This window comes from Phalacrocorax carbo, chromosome 4, assembly GCF_963921805.1.
Source record: "Phalacrocorax carbo chromosome 4, bPhaCar2.1, whole genome shotgun sequence".
NCBI lineage: Eukaryota > Metazoa > Chordata > Aves > Suliformes > Phalacrocoracidae > Phalacrocorax > Phalacrocorax carbo.
This window is the reverse complement of record NC_087516.1, coordinates 3,008,562-3,029,314: the sequence shown is the minus strand read 5'-3', so window position 1 is coordinate 3,029,314 and position 20,753 is coordinate 3,008,562. Positions and strand designations below refer to the sequence as shown.

The 20,753-nt window shown below is 47.8% G+C and overlaps 1 protein-coding gene across 4 annotated transcripts in view; it reads right to left on the bottom strand.

Annotated features, from left to right (window-relative positions):
• Positions 1-20,753, bottom strand: part of SLC4A11 (solute carrier family 4 member 11) — a 142,853-nt gene that overhangs the window by 82,899 nt on the left and 39,201 nt on the right. Inside the window, exon 1 of one of the 4 annotated variants that reach the window (XM_064448833.1) lies at positions 9,808-10,310. The exons of 1 other annotated variant lie outside the window; for it this stretch is intronic. In XM_064448833.1, the coding sequence (XP_064304903.1) occupies positions 9,808-10,033 (226 nt within the window). In that variant the 5' untranslated portion in view covers positions 10,034-10,310. Of the gene's footprint in view, positions 1-7,389; positions 7,958-9,807; positions 10,311-20,753 lie in introns of those variants that run through there. 2 more of the 4 variants (XM_064448834.1, XM_064448836.1) reach the window with 2 other exon arrangements.

Below are 20,753 nucleotides of genomic sequence, written 5' to 3'. Positions count from 1 at the left end.
GTTATAAAACACTGCAGGAATCGGCACAATTGTTTAGCTTAGGGAAGCCTGGGCAGGAATACAAGTTTCTAAATACATTAGAGATCAACATTGCAATGCTCCAGGGTTTGCCTGAAGTTGCAGAGGTTTCTGTGGAGTACAGATCAGCCCCTGCACTAGCCTTTGAGGGCTGGAGGGAGAGACCTACAGTCTGGAGGGCACTTTTACCACAGGGTGGGATCTCCCCTTCTCCACACAAGCACACTACTTCCCTCAGATCCACCAAATCCATGTTGCTAGGTCCTTTCCCCCAGGTTTTCTTTCAGATTTCAGCAATCAAAATACAAACAAAGCAGTTTCAGCAAGACACAAGGTCAGGCTTCTAGAGGCAGAAGCTGGAAAGCATTGCCCTGAGGAGATGAGATACACAACAGCAAATTCACTCTCATACCTCTAGTATCTCTCACAGAGGGGTCTCTGTCCTCACTCAGAGTGTGCTTTCTCATCCAACACCCATGAGGACAACCAGACTCTCCAACTGCTTCCCCTGTCCAAAGGGGGGGCAAGATACCACCTTCCATTATCTGCCAAAAAGCACGTGGTATATTCTCTTGACAATTTAAGCAGTGCTCTTCATTTTTAAGAGTTAATTTATTCCAGCAAATAAGTTTCTACTGACACCCCACCTTATTTCCCTACAGGGCTACCTATTAGATGAGACTAAATTGGACAGGTTTTAAGTGTCACCACTTAGTTGCTTTTTCAAAGAAAACCTATTGACTAGTTTCTCCTCCCTTTGTGAGCACTGAATTCAAAGGCAAAAGTGAAGAGCTGAAGCACAGAAGTGCTGCAAAATGGAAAACAAAGCCCATTTCTCTAGGCTCACGGATACAGCTTAAGACTTCAGAAGTCACCGCCCTTTGACTTGAAGCTATTGCAGCGACTCCAAGAGCCACCAAGGGGGAGGAATATGAAGTTTACTTCTCAACTGGTCAAGTTTGCTGTAGTTTAAAGGTGCTTGGTCTTAGGACTAGGACAAATCAAACGATCTACACAGTGGGAAGTATCAGACCAGAAGTGGGTATACTTCCTGATTTCTTACATTCTTACCATTTTTACATTTGCATTTAACAACAAACAGGCAAAACCCTACCATTCCATCCTCCATTATTAAATTCCTGTGGGAAATGTGTCTCAGATCTAAGAACCCATTTTAACCCTCTTGTTTTAAGGTTAGAAGCAAGTTCTCTTGAGCCTTGCAATATTAGTGGATTACAAGTAAAAACACATTCTCTGGATACTTTGGTAACTCAATTACCATGTTCTGCTGCTGGCATCTTCCAAATAAACAGCCGGCTGCAGCGCGAGTCTTATACTGAAGCACAACATAGCTCTCTAACAAGTTTTCTACAAGTGGTACTTATGGTCTTCGGCTTTTATGACTTCCCTCCAGTAAATCTCTCCAAGTTCTAGTGTCTTGATATTTAACTGACGTTTACTTTGAGACAACACCATTTTGAATGGGTTATTGGAAAGGTACTTTTTCATTTACAGGGCCTTCAATACTGGCTGCTCTGGAGTTGTCTCTGAACATAGGTAGCCTGTACATCTGGAGCTTTTAGTTATCCCACAAGTACTGATGGGAAGACGTTGAGTACCTTCATCTTTGACTCGGGGTGTGCTCCAATATCCCAATTTCCACCACCTTTTTCAACACCGCTTTACTGAAGCTGAGGATAAAATGCAACATCTTGCCTTAAAGTTGATAAAGCAAAACACTTGAGCCTTTAAGACAGAAGTTACAACAACAAAAAAAAAGTCACCTGTTCAGCTGAAAAAGCCTTTAGACTTTCCCAATTTCCCCCCAGGAGGAATTACCAATTCTCAGCATGACAGACTGAGCTGCCCAGTTATCTGGAAGGAAAAAAATGTCTACTTCCCAGAAGATATGTAGGGTTTTAGCTTTAGAAGCAAGGTTGTGGCCACTTCAAGCTGACTTCCAGGAGTTTTTAGTCAATGCTAACAACATCCATCACTACCGTTAAATAGTTGGGCACCAGCTTCCCTGCACGATGGGCAGCGTTGCAGCTGGCTGCAATTCCTCACACAGATCTGGGGCCAAGTCCAGCTTGAATAAGTATATTGTCTCATCTAAGGCTTAGATCTGGGGAAGATAAAGCTAAGCCTATCCAAGGCTCCACTAAACCTGGCATTTAATATTAAACTGAGCTTGCTTCTCATTCTTTGTTCTCTCCACCCCACCATGAATTAACATCACAGGACAAGGGATTCTGCAGTTGGACAGGTGACCACGGAGCTGCACCCAAGTTCATGCAACCTGGGGCAAGGGGAGAGCCACAATTTATGTGCTTCACATACTTAATAACCAAATGACGCTGCTCCTCTCCTCCACCCAAAGTCAGCAGAAAATCAAACTTAAGAGAAAAGCTATACACGCAGGGAATTGTATCCCATGTAAAGCCTGCTGGAGAGGACTTTTTTTTAAAGTTACACGGAGCATCAACTGAAAGGAACTTACAACTGAGAGTCTAAAAATCTCGCTATGCTGCAAGACCTCAACAGCAGGAGGATGAGGAAGCCTCAAACTCTTTTCGTAACACAAAACTGCATCATCACAAAAAAATAGGAAGAGAGCTTGACGGGCAGGAAATCCGATCACACTGACTAGCTGATCGGGTCCAAATATATCAATATTGCAGGACTCTCCCATGTAGCATCGCTTGTGCTCGTAAGACGGGAGATTTTGGCAGTTTTCAGGGAAGAACCAAGCAGCGAGGTCGCCTGGTGGAGACATTTGCTGCAAATCATTTAAAACTATTCAAGTCGGCAAGAATGAATGGACAGCAGCACGCAAAAAAGCTCTTGAGCCTTAAGGTATAGATAGAAATGAGAAGTGTTGTAACTTATGCAGCTGATCCCTTCCCACAGCCCTGAATACTTCAACTGGAAAATGCTGGTGAAAGCACAGCTCGTATTAGCAGAGTCAGAGATGAGAAGCATGCCCCTGTGCTGCTGTTCTGGCCAATAACAGTTGGCGCCCAGGGCAAGAGCCTGAGATTTTACCTGTTTTTCTGTACACCTAGGCAAAAAAACCAAAACAACACAGACAAGTCAGGGTTTCAAAACCGATCACTAATTCAAGGAAGTGTAAGATGAGTAAGGCATGCTTGTTAATACTTGGGCAGGAAAGTGCCCGGTAAATACGGAATATGAGCACTGCTGCCTGTGGCAAGCCCAAACACAGACCTTTCCCCAGAAAGCACCAGTTTGCATTGATAAAGGCAAAGGAAAACATGCTAGAAAAAAAAATCAAGATGAGTAGAGAGACCTTTTATAACTCATTTAATGGGAAACACCAGCACTCTGCTACCTTCCAGGGAGTTTTATCTGGAAGGGATAAGAGTCAAAATCAGCTAAAGGACTCTTCACTGCACACTTACAGCCTTGCTTCCCCTTGTGAGCGCCACACGTGCCTTCGCGGTGCAGACACTCAGCCATCCGCACCTCAGCCTGAGCAGAGACAGAGGGATAAACCCTTCGTTCATGACACACACCAGAACCCTATCCCTCCTCAACTTGCCCTTCACTCATCTCAGCAGCATAGCTGCAGGGAAGGGCTAAGCAGAGCCTTATGACAAGCTACCAAGCTCCACAAAGGACCAGCTGTGTTCCTTTTCCCCCAGATTATATCCACATGCCCATCACACATGTCTAAATATCTCCCTAATACTGCTTTCCACAACACTATTTGACAAGTAAGGAGTTTGTAGCGTACCAGTCATCATGGTGAAAGCCTAAAGGCACACACCAGTCAGGACTCACAGCAAGGGCAGACTCCCCTCTGCCTACGTTCCCCTTCTGCACTGCTGCCCCCCACTTTCCTTCTCGGCTTATCCTCCTCCTCAGGAAGCTGTCAAGCCTTTGACAAAACACAGCCAGACACTGAAGGATGGACAACGGACTCACCCCTACGTGGCATGCCTCGAGGTTTAACGCAGGCAGCGGTACGGTACACCAGCAGGCCTTGGCACCACTTTTATTGAAGCAGGGATTATTTTTTTTGTTGGAGACCTTTACCTAAATGGGTTGATTAAAACATCGTCTGCATGCAGGCACCTACAAGAAATTGACTTTTTAGGTCTTAAAAATAGTCTAAGACGACAGCCATGACCCAGGCTGAATTAAATCTACTCCAGACCCCTCCACCTTGGTAAGCATTTAGAAGATAACATATTGGCCAGAGCAGAGACCAAGAACAAAGGTGCTTTTAAGTAGCCCAATCTGGCAAATTGCTGCTTTAGCCAAGAGACTCAGACCTGCAGGGGCAGAAGCTTTGCCCTCCTTACCTGTAGACGTGGCCAAGCCCTCTAACAACCCTTACAGGAGAGGATGTTTCTGTTAGCGAAGAGCACTTTTTAAGAAGTTACATATGTTTAACATACTCTTCTTGCCACGGAATTGCATAGATGTGTCACTTGTCTCCCTTGTGCCCCTACTAGTAGGATTCCTAAAGGATTTTCACTACCTCTTTGCTTCCCACAAGGGCTTAATTCCCCCCCCCCCAAATCCCATTTTTACCACTAAGAGAGCTGGATTACCAAAACTGAACATCTCTAACACCCCGGGAAGTGTCCCATCTCTGATTTTTGGAGGGCGTGACACCAACCCTCTGACATTTCCTGGGTATCCCATGATGCACCAGTCAAAGCTTTGCTCCATGGATCTATCTAAACAGCATCCTCCATCACAACGTGGCTATGCCAGGATGCCAGTCCTGATCCAGGCGGAACGCACAAGTTTATAGCTTCGTGGCTCAGCAGGCACTAAAGTATCAAATCAGTGTTTATATGCAAGGAGCTGGATATTCTTCTGATGAAGGAAAATGGTGTGAGAAGGTCTTAAATCAGGCTACGGTCACTCCAATAAACGAAACCTAGAACTAATTTTCACAATTGCTGACTGTGAAAATAAAGCATCATATTGAAAAGATAAAGCAGGAAGCATCCTCCTGCCTGCTCACTCCCAAGCAAACACACCCACACACAAGCTCAGGGATCAGACATGTCTGCTTTCAAAGCATTTTCCTCACTGCATTGAGCGATTCCCCTCTCCAACCCCTCCCCAGCTTCCTCCGGAGCACCCATCATGATAAAGCCACCTAATAAATGATTGCTGGCTACAGCAGTGACAGCTACTAGAGTCCTCCCCCCCAGAAAGAAAATAAAAACCCCATGCACGTGAAAGGTTGGTGTTAACAGTGCTTGGATTTACCAGCAGCACCAGGCTGCCCAGCTTGACTCATCACAATTTAGCCCACCAGAGCAATTAATATCCGAGGGTGCCTCCCAGAGGTGAGCTGCAAGAGGAAGCGACCCCGTAAATTGAGAGCCATGCAGCTGCTGTGCTCACGGGATACCTTTACCCCCTCCTCCAGGTTCCTTGGCCAGCATTTCACAGGTGAGCAGGACAAGCTGAGAAGTGGGGGAGCGACGACACTTTGGGATTTGGCCAGCAGACAGAGAATTTGGGCTACTTGCCTTTTTTTCAGGTTGAAGGGGGAGGTTTCATTTTGTTGGGCCCTCTAAAAGAAGTGATTTAAGACTTGCAAGGATTTCTTGCATAAGTGCTACATGGAGAGGAGCAAAAGCAAATACCTCCAGAGATCCCACTAGCTGGCAAAGGCCCAAGAACAGACCAGTCGAGGCTTTTCAGTAGACTTTTCCTGAAACATGTAAATAATTTAGAAAGCATTAACTCTTACTGACAGCTTTTCAGACAGCTCCTTCACTTGCAGGGCCTATCAAAAACCTCATAACTCTTAATTAAAAAAAGAAAGATACTGCAATGGCCCCAAACCTTGGTCAGGGTTGAATGTGGATTCAGGAAGGTGCCTGAAATGTTTTTCTTTGCTGAAATGCTTCCTTTGTATGGGCAGGTCTTCCAGAGGCCACCACCTGCCACTTATCTGCAGCGGTACTGTGTAAAACACGCAGAAATAGTTAAGAGACAGCCTATCAACATTTCACTTGCTTGGGGCTATTCAGAGGAAGGGAGCTGTTCCCTGCAGTCGTTCAACTGCTTAAAATACTGTAAAAATTAAGCAGCAGCAAGGTGTGAACTGGGAGCAATAAGACCCCTTCTTTGGGGTTAGGTGGAAGAGCTGCTCTGGCACCACCAGTTTCACAATCTAGTATCCCCCCAGGGTACCAGGATCATGGTTTGGAACAAAGTGCATTTCTATAAAGTTTTTATCCCCTATCTTATTGCCGCCAGAAATAAAAACGGCTGCTAAAGAGGCAGCAGTGGCTGGGCCAAGCTTTGCAGCTGAATTATTCCTGCACCCCTTCCCACCACCGCCACCCAAAAGGCGCCTGGATGAAACAAGAGACCAGCTCTTATTCATACAAAACCAGAAGTTCAGTCAAAAACAAGATCTGTGTCTTTTTATGTTTCTAGTACAGAAGTACAGCAGTGAACCCAGCCACTTGATCAAACACAGGTTCAGTTGTGGTTCCAGGCAAGACACAGAAAGAAAAACCTCCCCCTACTATTAAAAGGGAAAACAGTCCAAAGGATACCCAAACGGCAGCCCAGCTGCCCTCCGCAGCCTCAACCACCCCCCCAGAAACAGGGTTTTCAAATCACGACATGCTTGGCAGCATAACACAAACCACCCCATGCAGTTTCTATGACTAGGAGTCACGAAACAACAGCAGCGACGACAACAGCAGCAGCAGCACAGGCAGGGGGAGAGCCAGCAGCACCAGGTCCGAATTTGCTGTCCATCATCGACTCCAAATAAAAATGCCCCGGTCCGGTGGTGAAATAATTGCGGACTGACAATCCATGATAGAGTGTAATTCACTAGGACATTGTTTATGGTTCATCTACATGGCTTCCATGGCTACAGCAACAGGGATGATGTTTGCTAGCGTTTTAGACAGATCACAGATAGGCATTTTGTTTTCACTCAGCACTGCACTTTCCCCACATGAAACATCAGTATGTAAAGCCCCACAGACAGGCTGTTAGGATGTTTTAGCATTCATTAGAGAAAAACTAGAACTGGTAAGATCTCTTGTGCTCATCACCCCTCATGCATCTTGAAACTAAATTCAAACCACGGATGACAGCGCTCTGGTTAATGTATATTGAATTCAAAAGGTATTTCTCCATCCTTAAACACAACACCACAGACATTTGGCACAGGCAATAGATATCATCACTAAGTAGCAAAGCCCATTGAAAATACATCAAGTACTGCCTTACTTCAGTGAATTAAATAATTAAAGAGCTGGCAGAGCTAGTTTTCTAGATTTCCTGTCCAAATGCATCACCCAGCAACAGTACTACTTCAGTTTTGGTTTTGTTTTTAAGACCACAACTTACCTGCACTATTTCTTTAATAGAGATACTGTTCAAACAGCCTCCACTCCCCTCCTGGCTGCACCCTCCGAGCCACCACACTTGCTCCCAAATGCCACTTGCTCAGGTGGCCGAGGCAGCAACGGCTCGTGCTTTTTCAATGGCTCCAATATTAATCCATCCAGAGCATCTTTCTCCCTCACTTCCAATTGGCAAGCGGCGAATGGGTGGAGTGAGAGCGCGACCCATTAGCTCCCAGATGGGCACCTCCAACCCAGCTCTCCCAACCGGAGCAGCGATGCTGACAAGCCGCTAACTTCATGCCTGCAAAGCACGGCTCTGCATGCCACCGCAGCCCCGGCCAAGGCTGGGCTTTGGGGTTATCTCCTCCAGCCACCCAGCTCCCGCTGCCTCTCACAGCTATTGCCTCTGGTAGCAAAGAGGAAAAAAAAACCAGAATAATTAAAGTGACCCCGCGCTTCGGCGCCGGCGGGTTTCGCTGGATGCTGTACGGAGAAAGCTCGTGTGCCTCCTTAAAAAAAAAAAGCATTGTGGCAGTCAGGCTCAACTGAAGTGAGAAGATACTGTACCTTACAGACAGAAGTACAGGGAAAACAAGAGGATGTGAAGATGCAGGAAGAAGAGAGGGAGGAAAAATAACCTGCTGCTAAGAGGTAGATATAGCACAATTCTTAAAGATATAGCTGCTGTACCCTGCGAGCACAGTGCCTGCCCGATCGCGGGGCTGGGCTCCGATGTTTTTCTGCCACGCTACCCAGCATGACAGTTCGGCTGCGTGGGTGGCAGCAGCGCAAGGGTTAACGCACACATTCAGTGAGGAGCCTGCATAAGGGAGTGAGAAACAGGGGAATAAGTCTGTGCTCCATCAGCAAGTTGCAGAAAATAGAGCTGAAGAGACCTCACCTCGTTTGAGGAGACTTCTATCCAAGCCTAGTGCTCAACTATGCAGTGCCTAAAAAGCTTTGGAGGGAAGATGCCACATCCTCCTCCCTCCAGCCTATTTACTGCTTCACTTTCTTTGCAATTCAAGATTTTCATAACAATGAGCCAAGTCTCCCCCAGCTGGATATTTAAAGCTGGGAGGAATGGTCTATGCTGGCCAAAAAAAAAGGAAAAAACTAACTCCCCAAAGCAGCATCAAGTAGCCTTAGAAAAGGTGGCACCCTAAAAAAACCAGATAGAAATAAACAGCAAGTTATCCAAATGCTGGCAAGACTGGGTCACTTCCATCTTCTGGCTTACACTAACTCTGACAACTACTGTGACTTAAGTAAAAGCTCCCCAGCGATCATATTTACCAGGAGGCAGCAAACGTTCCCCAGCGCAAGGCAAGGCACAGCACGCTAAGAGACATTGCTTTTAGCGGAGAGATTCAGTCAGAGCTCCATACCCGCCCCCCCCCCATTTTCAGTCCCTGCTACAGACTTGTTTCCGCTGCATGAAACCACAGGCAATGCATGTTTTTAAACACCTCCTACACATTTTCTCTGCCAAGACTGCTCATCCAGTCTCTTCCTTTTTTTTTTTGCACGCCACCTGACAAGCTTTTCCAGGTAAGGTGCATCGTGTTCAGACTGTTAATAAGATGTAAAGGAAATATACCCTGGTTCAAAAAATACTTGAGGGTGGAAGAGACCCCTGGAGGTCTCCAGCCCCACTCCACCTTGCTCCAGGCAGGACCACCTTCAAAGTTATGTCAGGCTGCTCAGGACCTCATCTGATACCTTCCCCAAAACAGTTTTACAGTGAAGACGCCTGTCCTTTGGATCAGCACTTACAGCAGGGCTCAGCTCCTGAACCAGCAGAATTTACCGAGTTCCCCATTTAGAGCCTTTGCAGTAAAGCAACGTGTAAAATTTTGAACCAAGCTGATACTTTTAAGGCACTTCCTTGTAACGAGACAAGTCTGCAATAGGGAATTATTAATACCTTCCTCTATACCCATACTTGATACCTTTAACAACAGTTTAAAGGACAGAGTTGACAGCATCGCAACCCTAAAGGTGGAACAAGCCCGCCTAGCCTCCAGCAGGTATTTCAGGTTTCAAACACTGCCCGATTCATTTCGGCAAGTGAACAAGCTTATGAAACAGAAGACTGGCCAAGATCTGTTTCTATGGTTTGGATTTTTTTATTGCCGCGTGCTGGGGTTGTTTATCAGCTCTCCCTGGGCACGAGGTTGTATCAGGGACCAGAGCTGCTCCTTGGTGGAGACGATGGCAGCCAAGCGAGCACCACCAGGAAAGGTCCGAGAAGATACTACATCAGCAAAACCACACCGATGCGTCCACCAAGTCCTACCTGCCTTGCATCCCTCCTCGCCCACCATCTCCAAAACCTCCCCAAATCTCAGTGGGCTTCTCTGCTAACCCCATACCACCCCCACTCCAGTCCCCAACCCTTTCATCCCCGGTCACGCACCGTCCACCGGCCCGCTCCACCTCTGCGGCACCAAACGTTGCGGCCACGGGGCCAAATCCTGCGAAGAGCCAGCACTTGCCCCAAACTGGCCATAGGGCGAGCGGAGAAAGGTGAGCCGTGGGTAGCAAAAAGAAGCCGGCTCCATTAGGACAGAGAAGAGAGGAGAGCCAGGTACGAAGCAAACCGCGTCTCCCTTCACCTCCTTGAGCGGGTACTGTTGGGACATGCAGTCTCAGAGCCTTCTCCCCAAGAAGTTCCTTTTTGGAGAGGAATTAGTGCAAAGAAAAAAAAAATACTGCTCAAGCAGCCCCGCTGCTGCTGTCACAGCCCAGCAGAGCACACTGGAAAGGCTGCGTCTCCAGCCTGTATTTAAACGCCCCTCTCAGAAAGCAGAGATGCAGCACAGGAAGAGACAAATTCCAGCTCTGTGTCGGGCTGATAAGCCAGGTTTATAATATTCAAGAAGTATTGGCATTACTACAATTCCTCCTCCTCCCCTCCCCCCCAATGAATATCTTGTGCAGTAGCTTGTTGTGCACAATAAGCAAAAAAAAAGCCCAATCCCTAAAAAAAAAATCAGCCTGTTCCGGTGGGAACAGCCAACACGTTGAATAAAACAAACACACGCGTGTTAAACCCCGGGGACGCAATTAGGCTCGGAGCAGGGGGAAGCAGCATTTAACTCCTGGAGAAGATGACAGCGGGTGAGAGGAAAAGGAGAATAAACCTGACGCCCGACTGTATTCCATGGGGTGCTTTTTCTCCAGGAGGTGAGCCCAAGTGGCAGCTCCCACTGCTGCAGGGTGCCAGCACCTGCCCCAACTCCAAAAGGGGAGGAAGGCCACCTCATCCTCAGCCCCAAGACTGCCCCCCCCCCCCCCCAATTTTCCACTCCTTATCTGCCCCCATGGGTGGGTAGCACCTAGCAATAACTCACTCCATCACTGTTGCTCTTCAAAACCCACTTGCAGCATCTCGAGACAAAGCTTGCCCAGCTCCAAGCACCGACCAGCTGAGATCATCTCACCATCAGCTTCAAATCTGAGTATTTTCCCCCCTGCCAGAGCCCCCATTACCACCGGTCTCCACCCATCCCACCATGGTGCAGCTGCAGGGATGGCCCTGGGGCAGCCACAGTCCCACAAGCTCTTCTGCCACTGTTTGCATCAAGTCCTTCAAACTCAGAAAGTCAAAAAGCACCCATGGGGGAAGAAAGTTCCTTCCCAACACAAGCATCAAGTCAGCGTTACCCACTCCAGTGGCTTCTATCAGGTTTTCATGCTTTTCTCCCTGTCTTCTCACAGTTTCTCAGCAGGGCATTTATGAGGAATGGAAGTGGACTCTATTCCCTCTGTTCCCTACCCAAATCACAGCTCTCACTGGTCCAGAGCTTGCAGACTCTTCTTCAATGACAGAGTTAGATTGAAGCTCTTCGCACTGCCTTTTTTTAAATTGAAAGTGAGAGCCAGGGATTAATTTAGAACAGGGGAATAGAAAAGCCTATGGAGTTATGTGGCAGCTAAACGCTTTGATATCAAAGCCAGCACTGATAGATGCAGAAGCCTGCAGTGCTCTGCTGTGGGCCAGCATGTCACCATGCTCTGCAGAAAGGCTTTATGTGGATCCTGGATCTTATTTAGAAAGTTAAATTGCATTAAAAACCCATTTGTTTCACCAGGTTCCCAGCACAAACTCCTGAAGGAGCCGCTTTGCAGACTTCACAATGACGAAACGCTGCTCAGACTCAAGTTAGGATGGACTTTCAGGAATTGCCCTCAGCATTCTTAGTTTTTAACCGTACTGCACTGCATCCTCACAGCAGCCTCCCCGCCCCGCGTCGGCAGGGACAGCACCACGCCGTGCCTCAGCCATTGCTAGCAGCGAAGGTAGGTTGGATTTAGCACATGCTGGATTATCTGCTGGCATGCTTGGCAGTAATTTGCCTAGTGAGAGGGTAGACAACAGTTTCATGATGATGGATCATTAAAGAGTCCCAGAGTTGTTTACTCCCAGAAAAATCCTGCATAAGGAAACGGGACTTTTCTAGAAGTGGTTTTGCATCACGAAGATGCAACTTAGTGGTTTTGCCTTAGGAAGAGGTAACTCGAGTGCCACCCAAGCTGCAGCAATAGAAAGCTTTTGGATAGCAATCGCTGTGGCTTCCCAGAGACACCTGAACCACAGCACAGTACTGGAATTACTCACCGAAAAAAAGAACAGCTTTTCCCTCAGGTGATGTGATTTAGCACCTGTTTTTAGGCATAAAGTACATACGTGGTGCATCACCACGGTTCTGCAAGGATGAGTTTGAGGTTTGAGTCTTCTACAGGCAAGTAAAACAGCACCAGGCTCAGGCCAGTAACTCTGGACTAAAATCCAACTTCTCAGCTAACCTCAAGCTCCCTCCTGCAAGAAATATCCAACTTTTCACTGACGCTTTTTGTTTTAAAGGCAAGATAGAAAGCTTCCGTTCTGGATCCTTTTGCTTTTAAAGCCAAGGCATCTTTGTTTTCACATTAACATAAAGCTTTAACAACTGTTTTTACAGCCTTAAGTGATTTACTACAGCTTTACTCGAAGTCAAGGCGCTATGAGTTTCCATACAGATATCTTATGCCACTGGGGGAGTCAAAGGGGGATGCATTTAAAAGCCCAACACTATTTCTAGCCGCATTCATTTTAACAAGCTGAAGCGTTCAAATTGCCAAGGAACAATACGACAGCCGGAGAGGAACTTCCTCTGTGATACGTAGTTCTTACAGAGTGGCAACCATATAAAAGCCACAGATATTTCAAAACTAGAGGGCTCTGGCTGAGATGGATTAGCCAACGCATCTCGGTTAGAGCAGGGAAACAGTGATGCGCGGCTCACGGGGGTGGGTAGCAGCGACCGAGGTCGCAGCGTAGACAGGACTAGAGTGTGGCATCACTGTTTCCTTCCAGCCTCCAAAAACAACAAGCCACAAAATCAACAGCAACCCAGGTGAGAAGGCTGAATCACCGCTGGATGTATCCAGCCCCGGGTCAAGCAGTTCATCCCATGCTTCAGCTACAGCTTTTTGAGGGACGAGGCTGTGCTCACACCTGGAGAGAGCCCACGTGAGAGAAGTCCTGCAAACGCTGCACGTTGCAGCAGCTTGGGAAAGAGTTCTGCGTTCCCTGCAGGTTGTTCACGCGCGTATTGCTGATGGATGGCCAGTCCACACCATCAGGTCTCAGGAGGAACAGCGACAGCCCTGGACATGAAAACCAGCAGCGCAGAAGAAAGCTTTGAGGAAGAACACCCGATCTGAAGCGAACTGTTTAATTAAACCAGAAAGGGGAAAAAAACAAGGGCGCAATCCCCTCCAGAGGAAGAGATCCTCAAGAGAAGTTTGAGGACGAGCCTCCCGCTCGCTGCTTTGCGGGCTGCAAAGCTGTTGTGCCACCTACAGTTGCTTTTACTCCAGAACAAAAAACTTTCCTACACTAACCCGAGTCCCTGTCATTTAATTTAGTGTCAAAGCAGCGCTAATGCAGCCATGCTGATTAAGGAAGTGCTTCCTTTGGTAAGGCTGGAGGGGAGGCACTTCAGAAAGTCACTTTTAAAGTTGAGCATAAATCACAAAGTGCATTTCGAAGCGCGTTTAAATCCACCCTCTCCCTGCCTTACGAAAAAACACATGGCTTGGGCAGTTGTGTGCATTGGCACAAACCCCAGCCCTTTACGTTAGTTCGGCTTGAGCTACATAAGTTTCACCTTTTTTTTTTTTCCTCTTTTTATTGTGGCTTTTACACCATTACCAACGCGAAGTCAGGCAACCGCATCCGCGAGCAAAGCACAGGAGCGGAGCTAAAAACCGCACCGTGCCCTCCTCCCCTAGTTAGGTATAAACAAGTACCAAGGGGGGGGGGGGGGGGGAAGACACCCCCAGAACAAGCCACAACGTTCACATCACTTTATCCCCTGGTCCTTCTATCCACGCTGCATCCACGCTCCCGGGGCTGAAACACCCAGCTGCTGCCCAGGGAGCCCAGATTTGGGGGGTGTCACCACCTCCCCGCAAACAGCCACCGGCTCCCGAACAAAAGCCATGATGCGAAATGAGGATTTCCCAGATTTCTGCCACCCCCAGCACCCTTCCAAGAGGGGAAAAGCGGGATACACGTCCCCCCTCAGACCACCCTTCCCCATCGCATCCCATCCCCAACCCCTCCGGCTGCTGCAAAAGGCAAAAACCGGGGTAAAAAAAGGGGGGACCCACCACCACCACCCCGCAAGCTACCGGCAAAACTCATCACACTTGTGCCCCCCGCTCCGGGCTCCAGCCAGCCCTGCCTCTCACCGCATGGCTGGAGGTGAAACACCCGTCTCGCTGCCATGGCTGCCTCGGTTTTTCCTCTCATCCCGTCTTCATCTCGACATTATTATTTTTTTTTTTCGGGTTTTCTTGTGGTTTCGAGGGGTTTCTATTTATTTATTTATTTCCCTCCCCCTTCACCAAATAACAACAACAAAAAAAGACAGTGTAGCCACCAGAAAAAAATAAAAATTAAATAAATAAAATAAGAAGTCCCGGTGGAGAAGTGCGGGCTGGAAGGGGAAGGGACGGAGCGGTGTCACACCCCCGGCCGGGTCCTAGCGCCCGCCCCGCAGCCCCAGCCCATCGCGGGGAGTCCGGCCCCGCCGCCTCGGCACAGCCCCGGGCGCGCTCGAAGGGGAAGATTTAAAGTCAGTTCTGGACCCCCCCCCTTCGACCCCATACCGAGGCTTGTCACTTCAACTGATTTAAGAAAAAAAAATATACCACTTTCGCTTTTCTACGGGTGCGAGGCTACAAGAAGCGTCAGCAGGTGAGACGCTACCGATAACTTAAGAGCTGGGAAAAAGCATCGAGCTGACAAATCTTGCTTTTTACCATGAAGCATGCTGATGTGCGCCACGCCATCCCACCGTCCAGCTTGGTTTTCTCTGCCCCTTAAACTTCCTCTGAAATAACCTGGCAGAGGCACGTTCGAGTCAAAAACCAGCCAGCTGGGATTCAAAGTAAATCCCCGGGGCACAGCACAGCGATGCACCTCGAGTTGTTTTTATAAAAGAAAGCAGCAACAACAATAAAGTTTTTATAAGCAGGTGCAGCGATGCTCCCCAACCTGCAGCCTTTGCTTTAAATAAGAACAGGCACATTTCTTAAGTTCTTACTCTTCACTGCTTTTTTTTTTTTTTGGGGGGGGGGGTGGGGGAGGCAGGTGAGATTTCCCAGCCACTGCTATCTTGTTTGCTCACAACCTGAGCAAGAGTTGGTGCTTTTTGCCTCCTCCCCACCGCTCAAAGCCCCTCTTCCCCCTCCCCATCCCCCCGTCCCCACTCAAAGCCCCTCTCCCACGAGGAGGCAGGTGCCAACACCAGGAAAACTGAACACAAAGAAGTCAGAGGAGTGGTGAAAGAAGCTGAAATAGAAGCAAGGTAGCAGTTAGAGACTGGCAAGAAGACATTTGCCTTGCCTCCAGTGTTTACACAGTATCATATTAGGATAAACAGCTCTACTACCATCAAGGCTGGACTCGGACTGTTTTGTTCCTCCATTTCCTGATCTTGCAGCAAGCAATTCTGAAAACACAGAATTTAGTAGTGAAGGGGGTTTAAAGAAATCTTAGACATCTTAGCTTTTGATTGCTACAGGTCTCGGTTTCAAGGCAGCATATCCATAGCGAACCTTCCCCATCCTCTAAATCAGCAAACCACATCTAGAAAAACACCACCTAGAAAACCATTTGACACCATTTCAGCTGGAGGCAGGAAACCCCCTGCCAAGATTTGAAAGCTTAAGCTACTGTATAGATCCAGCAAATACTGGAGAGAAGTATTGATGCTTATTTAGCACCTAGATTAATTTCAAGGAATCGGCATTTTAAACTGGAAAGTGAGCTAAGTACCACTGCCTTCAACTCACAAGAAAAACTCATTCCCACCCAAAAAATCATCATAGGAAGAATGAGATCTAGTTTTAATCCAATTATGTTGGTTTGAGACAGATACGTTTTAAAGTAACAATTTGTGGTTTTGCTGAAGTCCTGCTGACATTGCAGAATAGTTTGTTTTAATGGTTTAAACCGTACAAATTTAATACATTAAACTCCTTGCACAAGTTGAAGGCATGGCATCCAGTTACATCAGGGGATGGGAGCCCACTCTCCCAAGAGGTGACCTTGCCATCTCCTCCTGGGAAAAGGCAACCAGGAAGGACAGGACTATGGAATTGCATGCTCTTGCATGCAAGGATAACTTTGCAGGGCTGTATTTCATACAAGTCTCCTGGAGGGGTTTGTAGGATTCCTTCTAGACATCCTACGAGCACACAGCTAGTGGTAGAAAACCAGGCCCTATATTAATTTCCCTTTATACCCCAAACCAAACCATATTTTCCTATGATGATGAATTATTATAGCAGTAGGCATCCCTTGCTAGAAATATTAACCCCACTACCAGTATAACCTTCTGGAAGGTATCAGCTTATCCAATATGATGCCAGGCACCACAGAAGGTATCGGATACCTTCTGTCTGGCGCTATCTGGTCTATCCCAGTGTCTCCAGACCTGCTTTTTGCAAGCAGTCTCCACCGGCCCAGCTAAACAGAGTCACCCAGAGGGAGCTGGAGCCAAGGAGCAGGAGTTACACCCTACCCTGGGCCCTTCAGCTTCTGAGGAGCCTCATCCAAGTATTCCCCCACAGCAAGTAACAAGCTTTACGCACAAAGACCGCCTCCCTTCAAAGGACACATTATCCTCTCTTAGCAAGTTATTTCTTCCTGAGTGATTTGCATTAAGTAGCTGTTTGTACCTAAGCTGGTTTGGGGCTAGAAACCAACGGGAAGAGGATTTTTGCTCGCCTTCACAACCAGATCACACAGGACCTGACAGCCTGATCAGCCATGTACCTGAGCAGAAGATACTTGGGTTTCCTCCAAGCCAGCGACAGACATCAGGCACATTTGCTTTTTCATAGGATGCTTTTGCTAAGACTGGCTTTTCTGGTGGGCTAGCACTGGAGACTGAAAGAGTTTGGAGCCCAGAAGGAAACACTAGGTGGACCCAAGCATTGCAGAGAAACTCTGATCTAATACTCACGCGTGAAGTAGTGCTGGGATTCCCATGCCTGTGCCGCAGCCAAGACTTGAAGCAACAAAGAAGTTGCTCATGGAGTAAGAAATTTATAAATATATTTAAGTACTACCATACCTGCAGAGTTGTTTCATTCTGTTTTAATCATGCCCTGAACTCCTTAAATCACCCCCCACCTTCTGCTGCTTTGACTGCAACTCAAGCGAAACATCTGTTTGCTTCACAAGGCGAGCTCCTGTTGCACAGCCTGCTTTGCACCGTCAGCTGCAGGAGGTCAGCTCTGCTTGCAGGACAGTGCAATAAACGCTGCAGCACAGCAGAGGGAGCACAGTGTCCTGCTGGGAACCCCCCTCCGAGGCGGGGAACCACCAGATAACAGCTCCTTTTTGAGTTCTTGTCATTTGAAAGGGTTTAAAGTGTTTATCCCATCATTGTCTGCCTCGATGCTCTTTGGTCTCACCCCTAGAGCTGAATCCCACAGGTCTCAACCACAGCACTAAGGATCCAATTTTAAGACGCACATTTGGAGTTGCTCCGGCACGATGGTCTGCAGATACCCAGCCTGGTTTGGGGCACCAGGTTTCTTAAGGAAATTCAGTATTAGAGACCAAGGTCTTGTAGTTTGAGCAGTTGCAGCCTGCAGTTTGGGACATTGGGGTGAGTTTAGCAGCTATCACCTTTTACGTGGTACCTGTCCTCCAGCCTACAGCAAAGGCACAAATAAACTGTAGATAGAACTGTATCAAATACAAGGGAGCACATCCCAAGTTACCCTTTAAGAGTTCTCCCCAGAAACTCATCCAGATAGGAGAGAGGACCACAGAAACCACCATAAAAAATCCAAGAAAAGACACAACAGTCCCTTTAGCACAGGGGGGATCAGGGGAGTTGAAGAAGCAGCAGCACAAGGAGCTGACCCAGAAGCCTGAAGCTTTAAGTCAGACACAACACTGCTTCTTCTTGCTCACATTCACAACTAAGGGGAGAGCCAGTCTTATCTGACAAGTGGAGAAATTAGTTATATTTGATTAAGAGGTACATAAACACTCATTCCTTTGTCTCCCTCCTGGACATCTTTTTTTCCCCCTACAGCTTCCCACAGCTCCTCAAGCACCTCTGCCTCTCTCCTACAGACGCTTGGAGCTATGCAGGGCCAGCAAGGACCAGGGCTAGTGTTCAGACCGAGGGCCGCTGGAAAGGCCAGAGTCCTTTAGATGCAGATTGCACCCAGATGCCGATTTCCTCCTGGCACCGGTAGGAGTTGGGGAAGGCAGCCAGTTTCTCCATCGTGCTCTGCCAGAGCTAGAGGCAGAAACTCCCTGGCAAAAGTCACGCCAGCATGCAGGTTTTATTAGGCCAGGACTGTGCAAGCCAACTTGCGTCAACACCAACTAGAACAGGGAGATGCAAGAAGACCAAGTGCTCAAACATCTTAACTGTGTTTGCTGCACAGTCCTTACCCTGAACACAGCCCCCTCCCCATACCCCAACACACAATTTGGTTTTCCTGCGACAAAGGCACCGTCACCTCCAGGAGGTATTTAAGGATTCCTTGCAAGCACATAAGGGGAGCAGCTCTCACCCAGCCATTGCCTTCTTAGAGAGGAGCTGAATGACGACACAGGAGGGAACTGCAGCTTGGAGAGGATCTGACTGCGGAGTCCCTGCTCCAGCCCCCCTGAGGAACATGCATTTGGGGCAAAGGGATAGGGAAAGTTTGGAATAAACACAGAAAGCTATAACACAGAATGGTAGGGGTTGGAAGGGACCTCTGGACATCATCTTGTCCAACCCCCAAAGCAGCAGGAACAAACCTTTTCCCTTTTTGGAGGAATTTTCCCAAGTATGTCTCACCGCTACAGGAGCAGCAGGAGTAAGGACCCTGGAAAGTCTTGTAAGTGTGAAGATCCCACCTGCCAGCAGAGCAGGAGCCAGCACAGCTGGACACCCACAATACTAAGCTGTGGTTCATGTGATGGACACCAATGCTGCCCAAGCTTGTCTCTCCTGGCCACATTGGTTAGCAGGCACTGAAGGAACTCCTTTCTCCTCATCTGGGGCCTTAAGGGCCAAAACATTACACTAGAGGCTACTTGGCCATCCCTGGAAGCTACCTAGACCACAGGGTGAGAAAGCCAAACCCTTCCTGTGTGTCCACAACCAGGGGATGTTCAGGCCTTCCCCTCAGTAGGGACATTAAGAGAGTTGCTCCTCATCCAGCCATCTGTGGTCACAAGATATTTCACAAGCGATGTCTGAGATAAGGTAGCCCGAGACCGGCCAAACTCACACCTTACTAGAAAGGTGGGGCCGTAACACACTAAGACAAGACTTGGTCACACTTAGGTCCCCACTAGCTGGGCTTATCCTGGAGACAAAGGGAGCAAGATAGACATTTGGCGATCTGCTGAAAAGTTTAGTTAGCAGATTTGTCTTGAGATCTCTCCAGGCTGCAGCCGGCAAGCTGTAAGTTTAGCATAGACCTGTGGCCACTGAAAGCTTCCCCTAGACAGCACAGCCCCTTGCACTCCCTTTGGCTGACTGGTTAAAGCATCCTGTACAGTACAGCCCATCACAGGGCCTCCCAGGCTCCCTGCAAGGCAGGTGTGGAAAGCAGGAGGAAGGGATTTCCCCAGGGAAGCGCCAACGCAAAGCCTAATCTAAATTTAGTCCAGACTTCGCAGTCCTACAACTCAAATGCCATCAAGTCTTTCCACCTCTTGTAAGAAAGCACAGGTGCATCACACCTGAACAGGGTAGGAGGCATGAAGAGAGCTAAGGGGGATCATGTATGCAGAGCAGCTCAAGAGAGGAGCAATAGCCCGTGGACTTCACTGCTCTTACACGTACAGTCTGTCCTCAGGCTCCTGATGACGCTCCACCTCAGGGCAGGATTTGAACTAGAGTTTGAAGGAATATTGCTGATCGTTGTTTTGATATAAAGGAAGAAGTTACTTCTAAGGGAATGTGACATTGAAATTTATCTCCCAAGAAGCAGCTTAAGCTCTAGCCTGCCACTTTAACACCCAAGTGTCAGTTTACCTTTCTGTAGTAATTAAACAGCAGACATCTCCATGGAGCTTGTCAAAGCACATCTCCATTTCATGGCTCATTAACAATAGGACACCGTGTCTCCACCTGTATCATTGCTCCCTAGACCCCACAGCAGTCAACCAAGGACCAGAGAGCCTGGCCTCCGTCTCCTTTCTGCCAGCACACACCCGGGGACCAAAACACCTCGTCATGATGGGACACAGTATATACTGGTGCAGCAGGATTGCCGAGACCCAGCCGTGCCACCGAAGTCGCTTAAGAGGTGACATTCAGCAAGAGATTGTTTTCCATTGCTTTGGTTTCTACGTGGGTAAGATCATGGGAAAAACCAACCCTTAAATGATGTTACAGCTATACAGAGAGTCCTGCTCGCCTAATGAGTAGGTCGCAGGCAGAGATAAACACACAATAGATTTGCACAAAGCCACAGATGAATAGCTGACTTCAGCCTTAGTTTAGCCTCAGAGCATTAAGAGATTGTTGATTCCAGTAGAGAACACACTTGCCAGCCTTTTTTTGTGCAAGAGTACAATTTAAAGAAAAAAAAAACCTCAGTAACTAGTCCAGCCACTGACAACCCAGCCCCTCTTCTGCAGTTAGCAGCGACTCAAACAATGTGAATATTTTCACTGCTGCTGGAGGCAAATGTGCTGGCGATAAGGAATTTAGCATGGCGTTTGTTTAGTTATTTTCAGAACGCTAATGGATTTAGAAATAAATGATGGTCCTTACTCAAGACTCAGCTGAACATGTTATGAAGCTCAGAAAACAGACTAGAGCAGCAGATCCA